Raw genomic sequence first — 19,664 nt, 5'->3', positions numbered from 1 at the left:
TAATAACTAAAGTAATGAGAGCAGTGTGCTGCATCGTTCATTAAGTTACAATGTTGACACCTCCTAACACCCCCACACCCATAAATTACTTCATAGTTATAAATCTGCGGATAACGTCTATAAAACGGATGTGTTGCATTCAATTAAATTTATGCGTCAATTAAAGAATGTTGCATATTCAATTAAAGTTTTTACAATCGAAAACAGATAACCAAATCCAATGATAATCCCATTTGTATTAACGAATTGAGTATGTCTATCAAAGAAAAGAGAAATGTTTTCTTATCAGAAATAAATCTGTAAGCTGAGCAGTGTTTAATATTGGAAATAAACTTGTAACCAAAATTCAAGCAAAGAAGTGTTTTTGTTTTCATGCTGGAATTAAACTTATAATCAAATTTGAATTTCAAGAAGGGTAGTTTTCCTGTAATTAGGGTTATATTGAATTTATTGTTTTCATAGCAGTAATTCAAGCAAATGTTGTCCATGGGTATCCTATCCTGAAAGGCTGGCTTATGTTTATTTATGTGACAAAGCAGCAGCATCCTGGGCGAGGTCAGCTTCGTCACTGAGCCCCCGGGCCATCTGCTCCAGGGCATCAGCGTTGTTCTGTATGTTGTGAAGGATACTCAGTAGAAGCATCTTAGACATACCTGTATAATATATACAAAAAATACTACTTTCTATATAATATGGTCATAAAAATAGTTTGGTAATCTATTTTTCGTTCAAAGTAAATTTGTAACTATTACTTATTACGGAAGACTATATTACAAAAAAATAGCATACAGAATTTGGTAATTGTTTCCAGGAGTTTTACATAAGGAGAGACAAAACTCACACAAGAAACAGAAGAAAACACAGGTGTTTGAAGCTTTATCAACGAAATATATGTGTAGGTTAGATCTCTTGACGAGATCGTAGATCTCTGTACTATTTCATAGTATATTAGGTGGGTGGAATATGGTAATGCATATATTTATTGATAAAGCTTCAAACGCCTGTGAAAAAACAGAAGGCAGGGTAAATATGTTCATACTTGGTTTACTAGTTGTTGATGGTGTTCTGGATATTTCGCACAAGCAGCGGTACTGACATTGATACGTATGTCTGAAAGTATAAACACATTGTTATACCAATGGGTGAACGCTGCGGAAGTCAGACAGAGTGGTAGTTAAATAGAACGACGAAAATCATACAGACATTAATTATAACCGTAATTGTGCTTATGATATCTTGGTCAAATAATTGTTTACATTACAATTAATAACAGGATACAAGAGTGGCAAAGACATTTGCAAACTAGTTCTGTTATGCCTGGATTATCTGCAACCCACTTAAATCTAAGGAAAACGATTAATTAAATTTAATGAACATTAAAAGTCTGTAAGAAGGTCCTTTGGAAGTATAGAATGCAACCAAGCAAAATAATAGCAGACTCGATTTGATTGAGTCTGTTAATAATCGGTTATGGATAGTGCAACACTCTTCAAGCCCCTTAGCATCGACTTAAACCAAACTCTGTAACACGGATATTGAATAGAATCCATGATCCTAAAGAATAAGAAAATATTACAACACTGAGCTCAAGTACAGGGAGATCTTTTACGACCGTCATATTATGCATAGTTACATAAATAAGCATGTTCACGCTTAACAGAAGTATCCTATTTAATTATAGATGCATGTTACTTCAATTAATGAATCTGTTTTTAGCTCTTGTTAAGCATAACGTAACAATATATAGATATAATTACTCATAATATATTTGATAGCCCGGTGGACATGATGGACAGTTGGGTGTGGTACAAGTAGATGCTGTAGTTGGAACTGCAAAATAAAACTGATTTTTTGTGTATTATGTCATAGTTTTAAAATAATTCAAACATATAAACACACATCCGAACATAACAATATAATATATAATTATAATAAGTAGCTACGTTACATGACTAGGTATTTATACTGGGAATGTGTGTTTACTAGATCTCTATTTTAGGAATGTATTACAGATATACTTTATAAATATCGTATTACCAGCAGTACAATTGAAGCACAGATTCCTGTCTCATACTTTCTGTTATACATACCACAGTCAAAAATAAAATGATAGTCATCCACAATATTTGCGTCTTTACATATTTTTCGTCTGTACCATAAACACATATTAATGTTAACCAATATTTAGCTTACTTATGACACAAGTAAGGTACTTAGGGTTTTACTTTGTGTATGTATGAGTTACTAAATTATGCGAAGAAGATATTAGTTGTAGAAGTCAATTAAGTTAGGCATACACAGGAGTTATTTTATCATTAAAGTCGTACGTAGGAGTTACTATAGTAATATGTCGTACGTATAGGAGGTACTATTTCATACGTAGATGTTTACAAGTCTTGCGTATGGGTTAGTAAATCGTATGTAGGACTTTCTACAAATCTCTCTGCTTGCATACCTATTTATTCAAGATATTTTCGAGGACACACACGTTCATGAATATACAACTATACATGGAGAAAGAGTAAAAGATCTATTTATATAAACTTAAGGCAGTTTCTCCGAATATACATTTTTAACTGACGCATTTGTCTGAAATTAAACACTGCTTGATCGGGAAAATAGTTTGTCTATACTATTGACCAGCAGGACAGTCAATGAGTATATGCTACTGACTGAGTTTGAAAATAGGGGTAAGCAGAAGCAAATATATTTTAAGTCACAAAGTAAACACCGCATATACCTCATAAACTTACAAAAATTATCAGAACAGAACAGAATTTTATTAAAGACTTGTACATAGTACATCGTCAAGCATAATAAATAACACAATATTATAATACATTGTCACGTTATCATGATCTTTTAAACAAACAATGATGATTATCAAAAGATATTTTCGTAATAAATATTTTCACTTTACCTATCTATTCATAAACCATATTTTACCTGTTGACACATTCCAACCGTATGTTGCTACCTGTCAAAATATGGATAACATAATTATGTTTTGCATAGCACTTCATAATCAGTACAATAATACAAGATTAGCTATTTGTAATAGCTTTGTTATGCTAATGTTCGTTATAACTAAGACTGATAGATCTGTGAAGTACACATATTGGTATAATAAAAGGAAACAGCTTTCATTTAGATCGATATTCAACTGTTTTGTATTGTTCATAATTTAGAATGTTATTTAAACTCGTCTTAATTCATCAATTAGTAAACAATAGATTATTAGTTGGCTGAAGAAGTCTGTAGTATTGTTCTCAGCTTGCCAGTGCGTTTGCAATCGTTCGCACAGAAAGCAAGGTAAAAAGCCTTCATTGCTGTCGAAACATTTGGATATTTTGCTTGTTGTTAAGGACACACTAAGGGGTCGAGTGGTGGCCTACTTTAACATGATTTTTCTCCATATTCTAAAGAATAAACATGGTGTGTAGCATTCCAAAATGAAAGTGAAAGTTTGAACTATACTTTGGCACTATTTTAATAACATTTTGTTATATGTAAAAATCTGTTGTTATCTTCAAACAGATTCAACTCTCTCATCAGTACTTCAAATGAGCAAACTTTTGTGTACAGTATTGGAGGCACATAAACTACCAAACTGTTTCACAAATTTTCTCTAAATTGCCAGAAAAAAAAGTTACAGACAAATCAATTATTTTTGGGGTATCCTGTTTCCTTCCACAATGAATTAAAAGTAATATAGTTGAAACGTGGGTTTATTTATTAACAAATTTTGATAGATTTTTATAGAATACCCTTCAAAGGAATAGACTGCCATTTTTAGTCAATTTCCTTCATTAATAAAGGAATTGAATCACATAAAACACTTCACCAAGTTGTGAATTTCTGTTCCGAGAAAACGAAGAAAATGTATAATGAGAACTAAATCCTAGGCCCCACCAGTCATCTAAACAAGTAGGTCCCTTATTTTATTCAAATCCCTTCAACAGCCATCCAAATCATTATATATTTACTGATAAAAATCACCATATAATTTCGATTCATGATTCGTTAGTATTATTATTATACCAGATTAATAGCGCCTTTTCATGATCAATATTCATGTTCAAGCCTTGTCATAGTTTTTCAAATGAAGTCCACAATAATTCATCCTTACGTACAGACACAGAGCGATACTGAAGAGGGACAGAGTTTAACATGAATGCCAACAGAAGTCAGAAATCAAGACAGAGTTGTCCGTAACTTAGCTACTCGTTGCAAAATAGTAGCCATAAGTTCTTTAACAGGATTAGCCTGGTATTCTGACATAATTGCCGCTATTGGCTTGAAATCATGAGCGTTTTTAACTGAAATTCAAGATAGCTGTAGCGGGAACGTACGCCGATCAGGATGGATAGCATTGTTGCAAATTCATGAGTTATGACCTTATTAATCAGGCATTATAAACTGTACGTTTAGAGATTCTGTCTAAGCTTCAATCTCAGAATATTAGTAGATTTCATGAAAATTCACACTGAATCAGTCCAGAAATACCTTGACAACATTACAAGTACCATGGCTTTCTTTTAAAGTATCAGGGTGGCCAGCCCATATGTCTTTTCGGTATCGTGCACACGGTTTAAACCGCTCGATAAAGGTAATATTTCAGCTTATAATTTCCTTATTACTTGACATATTTTAATAAAATAAAAAGCATCGAAGACAAGGAAATGGGTGCTTTCAAAGCATCTGCCAAAGCATTCTTGATAGTTTTCTCAAACACCTCAACCAATTGATTTTTTCCACCGACCAAATGCGTTCGTAACCTACACTCTGGAATTAGGGCGAAGTGTTTGAAGACAGTATGGGCAAAGTCTGGCAGACGCTTTGTGCTGAGGTAACGACTCGTTTTTCTTTCTCCGACACATTTTTTACTTCATTAAAATCCATCCAGAAACAAGGCAATACAAACTAAAATGTTACTTGAATCGAGCGATTTTTCCCATATTTACGTTACCAAAAAGGCAAGTGGGTTGGTCACCCTGAGTAGTTAAAACATAGTTTATTTCAAACAATGATTGCAATATTCACAATTCGTGTTACACAGCACAGAAGATACATACATGAAAAAGGATCAGAGCCGAAAACAACAACATATAGAGGTCTTCTGCGTATTATCAATAAGCAATCAATGTTTTGAGACGCGCAAGGTTTAGAACAGTAACACATTTCTTCATCGTTCAGCAAAATAAACAGCATCTTCTCGTTTTAAGGACAATTCATTGTCGTTAGCGGCAACGATAACGAAATGTTGTTTTCCAACTTTTTTTCTACACATCTACCAGAGATAAACAATGATGGACGTGCTATTGTAGAGAATACTCGCTCCAGTGTATATAAGTTCCGCTTCAGTGTCACTCCTAATTTTCCGGTTTCACGGGGAAAGAAAAGAAATCATGCAGTCTTTAAAGTAGATAATTAATAGTATACACGCAACCAAGTAACACTGGTTAGGTCAACTGTCCGCCGTTACATAACTGAAATACTGTGAAAAACGGCGCTTAAGGGGACGCATACTTTGAAATTAGAAAAAAGTGGGTGGGGTATTATAAAATTTACCTGCAAAAAAGTACAAGGTTTTGGTAAATGAAATGAATACTGTTTCAACTGTTATAAGTACACAAAGGATTGCTCACTAAAATAAAAATGAGAAAAACTGAAACAAGAAAGTTATTGTTGAATTACATAAGACTTCTTGTGTACATTCAAAGTCAACAATTAAGACTTTTTGGTGCGAAAATAATAGTGCTTCACTTTGTCCAAACATTTATCAATGTCCTACAGATTCTAATTTAAAGAAAGAATGTGAAATAAGTTCACTGTCTTGCTTTTCATTTGGCATATGTGAGCTAAAACACATTATTTAGTTTGTTTACAAAGTAGTGCATAAGAAAAGATACGGTGGTCAAGGAATGCCACATTACAAAACTAAAAGAGTATATTCCCCTTAATACATTAAACATTTATCATTACAGAAGTCTAGTGGCTTACAATAAAGGCCTAGAAATGTTGCCATTATTAATTTTTAACTTGGTATTCATGAATTGCAATGCACTTAAATATCAAAACACATTCAACAAACTTTTGAAAATGTACTGTCTTAAAAATCCCTAAAATAAGGTATGAAATTTGGTTGAGAGGTCCAATCAATGTGTATATGTGCAAAAGCAACATTCTTATCTTGTTCACAAAAGTTACTAATACACAGCAGGAATGTCAATGATCAAAACTGGACGAATATACAGTTATCCTCATTTTAATGTCATTTATAATTTGTCCTTGAATTCTCCACCATACTTTTCATAACTCTGTTTGCACGAGTTGCACGAGAATGCTGTCATTCACGTAAAAAAATGGGGTCAAATAAGTTGTAAATGCAATATCATGTAAACATAGTTATTGGATTATGCAGTTCAAGATAAACTTTATCTCATAACGTAACGAACATGTATAATGTTGTAATAAGAACTTTACTTACACTGATTTAAGTAGCAGTCGGTTTATAAGTGACTTTACTGATTAATTTTGTGTTTTGATATTGTTGTCAAAAGTATAACGGAAGTGCCTCACAACTGAAGCAGAAACCAGTTTGATGCGCAAAGTAGTCCACTGTAGATAATATTTTTTGATAAATGTCCACAGAAATTAATAATTTTCTAATATTAAAGACGAATATCTGAATAGGATTCATTATTTGATAAGAAATTATAATCATCGACGTGTTTTTTTTTTAAAATCGTACACGTGCTGACACCTAAGTTGTCTCCCGTTGTTTATTAGAGTTACCTTTCGTCCGGCGCAGTAATACATTTGCAGTGAATCGCCGAGAAGTCGTGGGAAAATTAAAAACCATGTAAACAAACTAAAATTAACCACCTTTTCAAGATGAATTTCAAGTGATCGACATTATGCATTTAACCCGCCTGACCTGTGTAGCATCTTAGATATCTGTTCTAAGGTATTCATTGTGTAGAATGTCATGTTATGCCCTTGTAATGCTAATCCCACTCTGATTTTTTTGTTTACATTTTTTATCAATGAGAAATATGGCGTCCATCCCGAGATGAACTGACGTGGCGTTAAATTTTTACATGTTTAAGCAAACCTGGTGTGTTAGAAAGAAAATCTCATCCCTTCAACATTATTTGAAACACTGTTATTGTAAAAACCTGTTTTTTCCTTATACAAAAGCTTAATATTTTGTGTTGAATGTACTTTCACAAACACCTCTGTTTTCCTATTACATTCATAGTACCACATCCTTATCCACAAAATACTGAATATTACAGGTGTCCATCAGTATTATATCAGTTTAGGAATATGTTTTTTATTTTCCCACCATCGATTTCTTGAATATGCACCCCTTCCGCATTGCTGTATGAACTGTGAATGTAGCAATATGCGTCCCCTTAACCAAAACCAAACAAATGACTGAATAAATGTACTATGTATAGTTCACGTTCGATCGTTCACAGTCAGACTCTTCTCAGAGTAGCCATACGTAACTAACTTGCGGGATGATATATTTTACGTCTACAGTAGGCAGGGGCTTCCATGGTCAAGTGGTTAAAGTCACTGATTACAATCACTTGCCCCTCACTGATGTGGGTTCGAGCCTCACTTGGGGCGTAGAATTCTTCACGTGAGGAAACCATCCATCTGGCTTACAGAAGGTCTGCCCGTTATGAAATAATGCCCTGGGTTCTTCGTCCACCATGAAAACCTGTAACATTGACTTATGACTGAGTCGGTGGGACGTTAAACCCTACAAAAACAGGACGATATTTTCTTACGTCTCTCTACTCACATCAAGGAGTTTTATCTTTTATTTTTGCCTTGGTGATACGTTTTTGTTGTAAAGAACAATTTGAACGATTGTGAGAATGGCCCGGACTATGACGCATTTTTACAAAATGGTGACTATCCGTCAGTTCCCTTACGGAAATATTATAGTTTGCCGCGAACACTTGCTGCGATCATGCTGCGAATATCCGGCGAACATGCCGCGAACACTTTTGATACAATTGGTATAGTTGTTCGCGGGATGTTCGTTTGTTGTTCACTTTTCACATGCAAATTAGTTTTGCCGCGAACTTCCCGCGAACAAGTAGCTGTGAACTTCCCGCGAACAAGTTGCTGCGATCATCCCGCAAACTAGTTGCTGCGATCATCCCGCGAACTAGTTGCTGCGAACATGCCGCGAACTAGCTGAAAACCATCACTACAGAAATTGTGTACAAAAAGGCATGTACAGAAAAAGTGCAAAAACAAATAAATTAATAGGAATCAGGGATATAAATTTATTGAATTAACTTAACACTGAGGTTGTAACAAATTCGAACTGTCAATGTCTGAACTTTTTCATATTATATTTGGAGCATTTTGAGTTTTAAAACTTTTAATGATAAAATATGTTTGAATTTTAGCTGTTAATTGTCATTTCAGTAACAGTGTCTGAGTGCATGTATTCATTTCATCCCAATGTTTTTGCTTCACACTGCTTATAAGTTATATATATCACTACAAATCTAGCATATCTATTTCATTTTCAAAATTCCGTATTTTCTGACTTGCCACAAAAAAGAATAATTGAGCCGTGCCATGGGAAAACCAACATAGTGGCTTTGCGACCAGCATGGATCCAGACCAGCCTGCGCATCCGCACAGTCTGGTCAGGATCCATGCTGTTCGCTTTCAAAGCCTATTGCAATTAGAGAACCTGTTAGCGAACAGCATGGCTCCTGACCACACTGCGCGGATACGCAGGCTGGTCTGGATCCATGCTGGTCGCAAACCCACTATGTTGGTTTTCTCATGGCACGGCTCATATATTCCTATCAGCCTCTAAGAATCACTTATGAACACACAGATTTCCTTCTAAACATGTCCAGAATATCTGGTAGTAATTAACTTATCAGACTCATACTGTGACCTTACAGATAATGTTACAAACTAATTGATCTACAATAACCTGCTCTTATAAAAGCTTTTCATTAACAGTTTACCAAAAGATTATAATCTTCTAAGTTTTTCTCTAGAACATGCCGCGATCATTGGTCTTCCTGCGAATATCCCGCGAACTAGTATCAAATCAATCGCGGCATGATCGCGGTAGCAGCGAATGTTCGCGGCATGTTCGCAGCATGTTCGCGGCATGTTCGCTGCTTTTTTACCATTTCGTAAGGGTTGTGCTGTTTTAGATATGCGATCAAGCGAATATGAGAGAATTAAACGCTACCATAGACCTGCATTATACTCTGGGCAACGTATTATTTCTCGTTTATGAATTAAAATGATGCAAACGATTTCATGAAAATCTGTAATATTTTCAATATTTTCATCAAAAGTACCAGCATGTCCAAAGTTAATAATTGTATTTTAGTACATCTTTTACCGTAAAACCTAAGAATAAAACAAGCACACCATAAAAAAAAGTCTTTTAGAAAAGATTTAGGATAAAAGTGACAGTAATGTAGTGTAAAGGTTATTCATAATAACTATCACGAATATTTCTACTATATGAACAGGGGATTACAGATTTTCATATCTTTTAGCGCGTGCTATACCTTCTTGAGATTAGCTGTGCGTACATTCAGTTCAATTCAATTTCGATTTATTGCATAAATACAATGCCTACAGCAAGTGAAAGCATCAATCTGACTAAAGTACTTGATCTTCTAAACGAAGATCTGAGAACGGCCTATTCACATTCGTCTTCTGTATATATTGGATTTCCATTATTGCTATTTTTATGTTATCCAATCAGACGACTTGTTCGATTGTCAAAGGATAAGAAAAATATGCGGTTATTCCAGGACTCGAACCCGGGACCCCTCGCTTACAAAGCAAGTGGCCTACCGACTGAGCTAACCGGCTATCTGATACATTACGACATAAGAATTGTAAATATCAAAAGTCAATGCTACATGCAGATTTGCAAGATGTTGTAAGCTAGGCTCTGATTGGCTAGCGAAAGAGCCGTCAGAACGAGGCAATGAATAGGTCGTTTTCAGATCCTATGCGTAGTGTAGTAGGATATGTACTTTAGTCAGATTGGTGAAAGCATTATATAATATGGAGCAGAGAAAGTACATAATAATTTTCAGGAGAGACAATAAACCAAAGAGCTATAAAAAATTAAAAATGTATTTTATACTTCTTTGAATAAACTAAGAAATTAATAAACGACAATTTTTCACAATGTTGTCACAAATCTTCTGTACTATAATATTTTCACTCTTAGGCGAATTTTTAACACGTGTTCTATATATCTATACGTTAATATCGAACAATTAAAAATACAAGTAAATACTCAATCACTGTCCCATTATCCAAAGAAGTATAAAATACACAGAATGGCAACTGGCTGTAATCTCGCGTGAGCTCGTGTCAGAGCGTGATTCGGCGTTATCTTACTAAAAACAAACATCGGCGAGCATGGAGTTACAATTTGTACCTTTAAAACTACATTTAAAATACATGTTAGCTTCTAAAACAAAATTAGTTTAATGTGAAATGGTCTTAAGACACGAAGTGCACGCTTTTTTTGCCATCGAAAGAAGCATGGTCATACGGTGATAATTATTTTACCGATGAATAATTGCTTTCGCATACAAAATGGCGCGTGGAGAAAGCGCCACTTTCGGTAAACGAGATCTCGTTTTTTTTGTCACGGGAGGTTGGCGAGATTTGCTCTATATGCCTTTCAAGTTGCCAATCTATTTATTTTTATAGCTCTTTGCATTATCTTATGTATCTAACAACATTTGTACTTGAAAATGAAACAAAATATTTATTGTGTATTTAAGTCTCGTTCATTAAACATGTTACAATTTTCAAAATGCTCTTACGCAGTCACCGAGAACATTATTATCTGTGTAATAAAAATACCTGATCGTCCCTAATCCCCTAATAAAAAGGTATTGATAAGCAATAAACTTGCAAAAAGCTGTTAATTGGTAATAAACAACTATCGAAGAGCACTTTAATATGGCTGTTTCAGAGGCTCCGAAAACAATTTACTCAAATGTTGCATTATATAAATTCTTTATAACATATGTATGGTTAAAACTTAAACTAAGGGGTATAAGTATAATTAAACGAATCTTTAAAATACGAGACGGTGGTTTAGAAAGAAATATATATAGTTGCAACGTGCATCATGTCTTATTTATTTTTTTTTTATTTATTAACATGATACGTCAGCATGTTTCCCTGTAACATTTCTTTGCGGTAAGCTTGTAATTCCCAAAAACTATGGTTCGCCTTAATATAACTGAAATTATTCCCGTACTATTATTATCACTTAATACTATGTTGTAACAATAATATTTTCTGTATCATCGGCAGCTAAACTTCGGGCGGGTTCGTGCGTTTCCGCACGCGTCCGGAAATACCACGGACACGGCAAATAAAGAAATAATACAAAAATTACCAACTTTTAAACGTCTAGGGAAGCAAGAAGACATTAAAATAATTTCAAAATAAAAACATATATAAAAAGTTTATTGTCTGTTGAATACTTCAATAGGATAATAAATATTCTCAATATATGAATAAAGTGGCTACAGGGAAAAGAATAAGATACGTATCACAGGTTTTTGCTTATTTTATTCAGTAACTATATGCCGTAAACAGAGACTGATAGTGATGTTTTTTAATCGCCAAGGGAAGCATTAATTCTTCATTTTAGATAAATAATTTTTATATCTTTGTAAAGAGAAAAGAATGACGAACACTTCAATAGGATAATAAATATTGTGTGTTCATTCTAATTAAAACAATATTTGTTCAAACTTTTTTCCTTCTTTGTTTCTATTGGAAAATATCAACCAGATAAAAATCGATATCGCACTGCCAGGTGATTTCAAGGGGGATAATTTTACCGATAAGACGACAAATTTTACCTAATTGTTGATCATGCTCTTGTTTCCCATGCAAAGCAAATATATGATTTTCAATAAATTAAGCAAAGCTTTTCTTTCGACAAAACAAACGATTTAAATGTATATTTACATGATTAATGACCATTTTTGATATAGAATTCAAATCGGAGATGATCCTCACGAAAAGAGATGTATGCGTTTTCTATGGTCAAGAGACTCGCCATATATTTGTATAACGATGTCTTATTCCATGTATTCGCGTGTTACGGTTTTACGTTTATTTGCTGAAGTGTCTGTGAGAAACATTTTGAGCAAAAGTAGGAGTAAGTCTTTTTTTCTAAATTTAAAAGGAATTAGCGAAAATTGAATGAAAATCATGTTTTGCTATTTGTCTCCTGTCTTCACACTAACCTGGTAAGTATTATTTTTCCGCACTAATTTTCTGCTGGTACTAATTATAATATAATGGCAGGGGAGCGGTTTCGAATAATGGCCTCGGTCGACTTTTTCGGCGCAGCCGTATCAGCGGCTGATTTTATGACTTACAATGACCTATGCCAAGTGACTAAATTGGCACATCAGATTGCTTGATAACTTGCGCGTCATGGGTATTTTAGCTTCACGAAATATTTATGCAACAGTCTTGCTAACAGGATGAAATTGTACAATTTTTTCACTCTGTGTGTTGTGCAACACTCAGTAAAATGACAAAGCGTTCACCTTATGTAACACTGTTTAAGTCATGTGTCGGTCAGTATAATTAGCAAGTAATGTTGGTATGTCCAAATAAATATAACAAGTATGTGTAATAAAAAATCCCTCTATAATACAATTTTTGCCGTACGGTAAGTTTACCTATCCCCAACTATAAAATATCGTGAAGAGCATCATTTAAATGGCTGTTATTCTGTCCAAAATATTTTTATATTGCATTGAAATCATTTGATTTTACGATAATGATGCTTTCGCAACAATTCTGGATATCTTTTTTCGTCAAATCAGCTTTTGTCCAGTTGACTCGACACTTTTTCCCCCAGCAAATCAACACAAGGTCTAAGTGCGGGAAATCTTTTTACAGCCAACACACGGCACTTAAAAACTGCTGTTGAGATAGTTAATAAAATTTAGAAGAAGATCCCTGGAAGCATAGAACGAAACAATGCAAAATAATTGTTGAGTCGGTTTGAGTTTGTTCACGAGAGGTAATGAAATGTCCAACACTTTTCACGCCCGCTCCAGCTTAAGTTGAATTCAGTACAGTAAAACTGAATGGACTTCATGATCCCAAGGGACCAGGATATATAACAAAACTGATTCCACAGACATATGAGCCGTGCCATGAGAAAACCAACATAGTGGGTGTGCGACCAGCATGGATCCAGACCAGCCTGCGCATCCGCGCAGTCTGGTCAGGCTCCATGCTGTTCGCTTTTAAAGCCTATTGGAATTGGAGAAACTGTTAGCGAACAGCATGGATCCTGACCAGACTGCGCGGATGCGCAGGCTGGTCTGGATCCATGCTGGTCGCAAAGCCACTATGTTGGTTTTCTCATGACACGGCTCATATAAAATGGCTTGCCGGTATATAGTCAAAGTTATTTTTCCGAGGTCCGAGGGCTAACAGTCTTCGCTATTGACCAACAATCCTAGCCTTGGAAGTCGTTGATAATTCCTGTTTTGTTAAGACTAAATCATACCTAATATCTATGCGTTAAAGATCCCACTAAACTTGCGCTAATTAGTGTTAAATGAATTTCATCGAGTCTCTCAACACAGTTTGCCGGTAGAAAAAAAAAATTAGAAATTGTCAGACTGGATTCCCGGACTACAACAAGCCATTCAATAAGTGTTTTATTACATTACATCAGAAATTATTTTAAAGGTTTTTTTTCTCATTGTTTTTTTTACTTTAGTCCAGCAAACTCATTCTGAAATATAGACCGGTCAACAGCACAAACTACGGACCGTCGATTCATGTAGCCTTTAAGGTAAGCTATATTTCTATATTTTATAAAAAAAATGTGATAGAATTTCATTTTGGATCACTTTCATTGTTGTTTTTCACCTGTGACAAAATGCCGACATGAAAAAACACAAGATATGAAATAGAAATTATTATCTACAGCTGTTGTACATGAATAATAAAGCATGCGGGCAAAATGATAAATCCAACCATTATATTTTTGAAGTTGAATACAAAGAAAAATTCCTACCTCTTTCAAGACAGAAACTATAAGGAGCAACGAAACAATATGTCTGAACACTGCCATTGTTAGAAAGATATTATTCTCTTTTGTGAAACGTTTGCCTTGCTAAAATGCAGAAATTCATATAAAGGGCCAGAAGATAACCAAAGAATCCTACACGTGGATCAAGTTCACATCACATATTTTGATCCATAGTTTTTAACTACTCGGGAATAATTTTATCTCAGAAGATAAAGGATTTTTCAATAACCAATGTGTTTTGTCAGGAACGCCAAAGTTTTATATGATTAATTAAGATTTCTATCATTCATTATTTTGCAAAAGGGAGCTGATCATTCGGTGCAATTTCAGTTTTTGTTTGAAAAGGACAAAGGTATTCATGAGAAATATCTTTTGAGGGTTGGGGTCATGTTTGTATCTGGATATTGGAGAACCCAAAAATTAGTTACAGAAAGTGTATTAAAAATGCAACATATGATCATCTGGATATTGTAAAATGTATGTTGTTTGCTGGTTACCTTCAAAACAATGCAATATTATTCCGCTTGTAAAAGGATTTTAAAAAAATTAACAGCAAGCGTACTTACAAATCTTAGTAATACACTCAGTGTGGTTTTAGTACTGGCCTTTCAGTGTTGAGTTCAGGGGTCACCGTGTGAAAATCGTGACGCGAGTTTTGTTAAAAACAATAAGGCAAATCAACCTGTAATACAAACGGGCAATGATCAAATCTTCACACACGACGTTAGCCAATGAATCAGTGAATCTTTACCGGTAACATTGATGAGAGACTGTTTCTCTTTTTTATTTTTGTTTTAGATGGTTCCTCTATATATCTAAATACGTCAAGACAGGAAGCTGACATGATTAAGTACAGATAAACAGGATGCCAATTTCGAGACAGTTTATTTTTAGCTAATGTCAGAGTGGACCATTAGCTTGATCCGGCGCCGATCGGCCAAAGGTTAAATCTTAATGAAATTTGGCCGACATGTTATATTGAAAGACGCGCCACAGAATAATTTTGTATTTCCATGATGGTAATTATACACGATCAGCATGAAACAAGGATTCGGCAAAACCGAATGATGCTCCCCGATGCATGTGCTTGTCCCAATATGGGGAATAAGTACTAAAAAGTGTAGATAATAAAAAGAAGAAAATTGAAATGCCATTAAAACTTTCAAGTAATGCTCCGGACAAGCCTTTTTTGTATAATAACGGGAGATAATTCAAAAACAAGGTAGACTAAGAGTTATGGTTCTTTGACGCTGCACTTTCCGGCAATGGCATCTATCATTTTGTGAAGTTTAAATGAAATGTTATTAATACTTTTCAAGTAATGCTCTGGACAAGCCATATTTTGTATAATAAAGGGACATAATTCAAAAACTAGGTAAGGTTATGATTTTTGATACTGCACTTTGTCTCAATGGCCTCTACGATGATTATGTGAAATTTCAATCCATGCCATTAATACTTTTCAAGTTATACTCGGTACAAAAGTGTGATGGACGGACGAACCGGATGGATGGACGGACAACGTTTCTAGTTTCAATCAAATGGCATTAATACTTTTCAAGTTATACTCCAGACAAAAGTGTGACGGACGGACGTTCAGACGGACGGACGGACAGACAAAGCGGCAACTATATGCTCACCTTTCGGAGAGCATAAATTTGATAAAAAGAGAGAAAGTTTCTAGTTACAATTTGAAAGGACATAATGGGCCAAGACAGAAAAGAAGGTTACTGTGTTTTAGTGGGTCTTTAATAAAATCCCTGACACATTCCATAATCGGTGATCTATGGTAAAAACAAGAACACCGCCTTGCGCATGTTGCAGGTGCAGATGCTCATCTAATGTTTTTGTCTCTGAAAAATTGAAATATTGTCCTACCCATGATTTTCTAAGTCCAAAAGGGGACATAATTCTTGCAAAAAGCAATGTACAGTTACGGTATGTGTTATGCAGAGTCAGCTTTTAATGGCGGATAACTGCTCTAAGTTTTAAAGCGATAGGGGAGATTGCCCTGACGTCATGCATCAACACCTGTTTATCTGGTGGTGGGCAAAACAAACTATCTTACATCGTTTGTGTATGGGATCGGAACTTTTAATTTTTAATAACTTTTTCGTTCATTTATGGATTTTAAAAATTCAAAAAGTTTTGAAAAGCTTACGATTTTCATATTATCTTATTCAAATATCTTTTGAAAATGAATTACCGTTTTAAATGACATATGATTTTAATAGCGGCGTAGCGATGCTCCAAACTTTTAGAAAAAAACACTAAGTTAAGCGTTCATAATTAATCCATTTTATTTCAAAATAGTAATTAAAAGTTATCAATAAATTGCTTGATATATATATCCTTTCCATTGATCAAAAAAATTATTGATATTATTTATGTTTTAAGAAAATGTAAGCACTTAGAAAAACACCACTGTTAACAAAAAACATGGTCGCTCGGCGTCTGCCCACCCGATCTTGACCGTTAAGGAGAAAAGTTGACCTAAACACAAAACTTACCCAAGAAATCTGATTTTCTAAGTCCAAAAGGAGCCATAACTTTTTAAAAAGGCAGGATGGAATTATGTTTCTTGCTGTACAGAGTCAGCTCTTGGTGGTGATCATGTGTTGCAAGTTTTACAGCAATAGCTTTGATAGCTTACGAGAAAAGTTCACCTAAACATGAACTTAACCAAGAAGTTTGGTATTTTCTAAGTCCAAAAGGGGCCATAATTATTGCCAAAAGCAGGATGGAGTTATGTTTCTTGTTGTACAAAGTCAGCTATTGATGGTGAACAAGTGTTGCAAGTTTTTAAGCAATAGCTTTGATAGTTTAGGAGAAAAGTTGACCTAAACGTAAAACTTAACCAGGCGAGGCCAACGCCGACGCCAATCAGTGACAGTAACTCATCCTTTTTTAAAAAAAAAATCAGATGAGCTAAAAACTAGGTCACAAAGTCAAATCATCGAATCAAAGAAGAACCTTATTAACTATTTTCACTTATTTTATATCAATCTACATGAAAACTTGTCAAGATCTTTAAGAAATCTAAGTAAACTGCTCATTTGGAATCATGAACAAGGTCACTGGGTCAAATCATATAGCAAAGAGGGTCATGACAGCCATAGATCACTCACTTAAAATTCACAGCTTGCTTGATTTGTTCTGGTGATGGGTCGCCCAAATAAACATCTGAAATTGTTGTAAAATAAGGCCAGTGTTTTCTGACACGACGTTTTCTGAAGAGGCGAACGTTCGGACGAAGTTTTATGAAGATCAAGTAGAAAATGTAGCCTCAAGAGTGTTAACAAGGTTTATCTGATTTAACCTAGTGACCCAGTTTTTGACCTCATGTAACCCACTTTTGAAGATGACCTAGATGTAAGAGAGAAAAACATTTAACAAAGTTTTATGAAGTTCAAGTTGAAAATGTGGCCTCTAGTGTGTTAACAAGGTTTTCCTATGGTTTTACCTAGTGACCTAGTTTGTGACCTCTGACAACAAAGTTCTGAACTTCATTTTTTTCCAAGTGAACCTGTTACAAATTTATCCTAGATTTATTTTTTAGCCCATCAGAGCCAAAGGCTCAGAGTGAGCTATTCTGATCAGTCACCGTCCGGCGTCCGTCAACTTTTACTTTAAACGACATCTCCTCATAAACCGCTAGGCCAATTTCATCCAAACTTCACAGGAATGTTCCTTGGGTGAAGCTCTACAAAAAGTGTTCAAAGAATTGAATTCCATGCAGAACTCTGGTTGCCATAGCAACAGAAAGGAAAAACTTTAAAAAAAATTCTTCTCAAAAACCAGAAGCCATAGAGCTAAGATATTTGGTGTGAAGCATTGCCTAGTGGACCTCTACCAAATTTGTTCAAATCATGACCCCGGGGTCAAAATTGACCCCGCCCCAGGGGTCACTTGATTTTACTTAGGAAAATCTTTAAAAATCTTCTTCTCAAAAACCAGAAGCCCTAGAGCTTAGATATTTGACAGGTAGCATTGCCTAGTGGACCTCTACTAAAGTTGTTCAAATCATGACCCCGGGGTTAAAATTGACCCCGCCCCAGGGGTCACTTGATTTTACATAGGAAAATCTTCAAAAATTTTCTAAAAATAAACCAGGCCTGAGCTTAGATATTTCACATGTAGCATTGCCTTGTGGACCTCTACAAAATTTGTTCAAATCATGGCCCCTGGGGTCAAAATTGACCCCGCCCCAGGGGTCACTTGATTTTACATAGGAAAATCTTCAAAACAATTTTAAAAATGAACCAGAAGGCCTAGAGCTTAGATATTTCACGTGTTGCATTGCCTAGTGGACCTCTACAAAATGTGTTCAAATCATGACCCCCGGGTTCAAAATTGACCCCGCCCCAGAGGTCAATTGATTTTACATAGGAAAATCTTCAAAAAAATTCTAACAATAAACCAGAAGGCGTACAGCTAAGATATTTCACGTGTAGCATTGCCTAGTAGACTTCTACAAAATTTGTTCAAATCATGACCCCTGGGGTCAAATTGACCCCGCCCCATGGGGTTACTTGATTGTACATAGAAAAATCTTCAATTTTTTCTAAAAATAAACCAGAAGGCCTAGAGCTTAGATATTTAACATGTAGCATTGCCTAGTGGACCTCTACAAAAGTTGTTCAAACCTTGACCCCCAGGGTCAAATTGACCCAGCCCCAGGGGTTACTTGATTGTACATAGGGAAATCTTCATAAATTTGCTAAAAATAAACCAGAAGGCTAGATCTTAGATATTTGATATGTTATATTGCCTAGTAGACTTCTACACTTTGTTCAAATCATGACCCCCGGGGTAAAATTGGCCCCACCCCAAGGGTTACTTGATTGTACATCAGAAAATCTTCCAAAAAATTTCTAAAAATCATCAGTTTGACATTTGAAACATGTAACTCATATTACTCTGGTGAGCGATCCAGGGTCATCATGACCCTCTTGTTTTGTTTGTTTTCTGTTGGGTTTAACGCCGTTTTTCAACAGTTATCCTAGATTTAAAACAGACAATAATTTCTACCAAGTCTCATGAAGATCAGGTAGATAAAGTGGCCTTTTGAGAGTTAATAATAGAGAGTTTGAGATTTCAACCTTCGCCTTCCCCTTCAACGTCTCTTGCGAAGTTAACGTATGAAGTTGAAGTTCAATTAAAATTCCTTGAGATTTCAAACTTTACAATGAACCTTACTTCATTTAATCCCCCCTTTCAATTTATCCGCAATTATGATCGTTTTTTTCGTGCATTTTAACATCAACGGTATAAAACGGTATTGTAATGCTTGAATATTTTGACCTTAAAATAATCACTTCGTAAATTTAGCAAACTTTATAACTTTATATGAAATATGGAAAAATTCATTGAATATTCCGCAGATATTGACGACGATCTGTTATTGCTATTGCATTGCGAAAAAACAAGTAAAGGATTATTTTCAAAGGACTTCAATTTAGATACATTTGGACAAGATGAGTGTTCTAGTTTATTTCGATTTGCCAAGGACGATTCACACCATTTGAGTTCTGAATTA

The 19,664-nt window shown here is 34.9% G+C and overlaps 1 protein-coding gene across 1 annotated transcript; it reads right to left on the bottom strand.

Moving 5' to 3' along the window:
- Window positions 1-282: 282 nt before the first annotated feature.
- On the bottom strand, window positions 283-3,416 carry LOC123560773 (uncharacterized). The gene is made up of 5 exons (XM_053524151.1): window positions 3,396-3,416; window positions 2,947-2,977; window positions 1,758-1,830; window positions 1,040-1,110; window positions 283-653 (listed from the first exon to the last, which is right to left on the bottom strand). Exons 1-5 carry the CDS (start codon window positions 3,414-3,416, stop codon window positions 520-522), a joined length of 330 nt encoding a protein of 109 aa, XP_053380126.1. The 3' UTR covers window positions 283-519.
- Window positions 3,417-19,664: the final 16,248 nt, after the last annotated feature.

The sequence above is a fragment of the Mercenaria mercenaria genome, chromosome 15, assembly GCF_021730395.1.
Source record: "Mercenaria mercenaria strain notata chromosome 15, MADL_Memer_1, whole genome shotgun sequence".
Taxonomy (NCBI): Eukaryota; Metazoa; Mollusca; class Bivalvia; order Venerida; family Veneridae; genus Mercenaria; species Mercenaria mercenaria.
The sequence above is the reverse complement of the archived record's forward strand: the minus strand, read 5'-3'. Positions and strand labels throughout refer to the sequence as shown.

Excerpts from the sequence above, each read along its gene's own strand:
- LOC123560773 (XM_053524151.1), bottom strand. The coding sequence starts at position 3,416 with ATGGAGAAAAATCATGTTAAA. Across the intron at positions 1,831-2,946 it reads CGGTTGGAATGTGTCAACAG|TTCCAACTACAGCATCTACT; the intron begins GTAAAATATGGT and ends TTTATTTTGCAG. Across the intron at positions 654-1,039 it reads ATCAACAACTAGTAAACCAA|GTATGTCTAAGATGCTTCTA; the intron begins GTATGAACATAT and ends TATATTATACAG.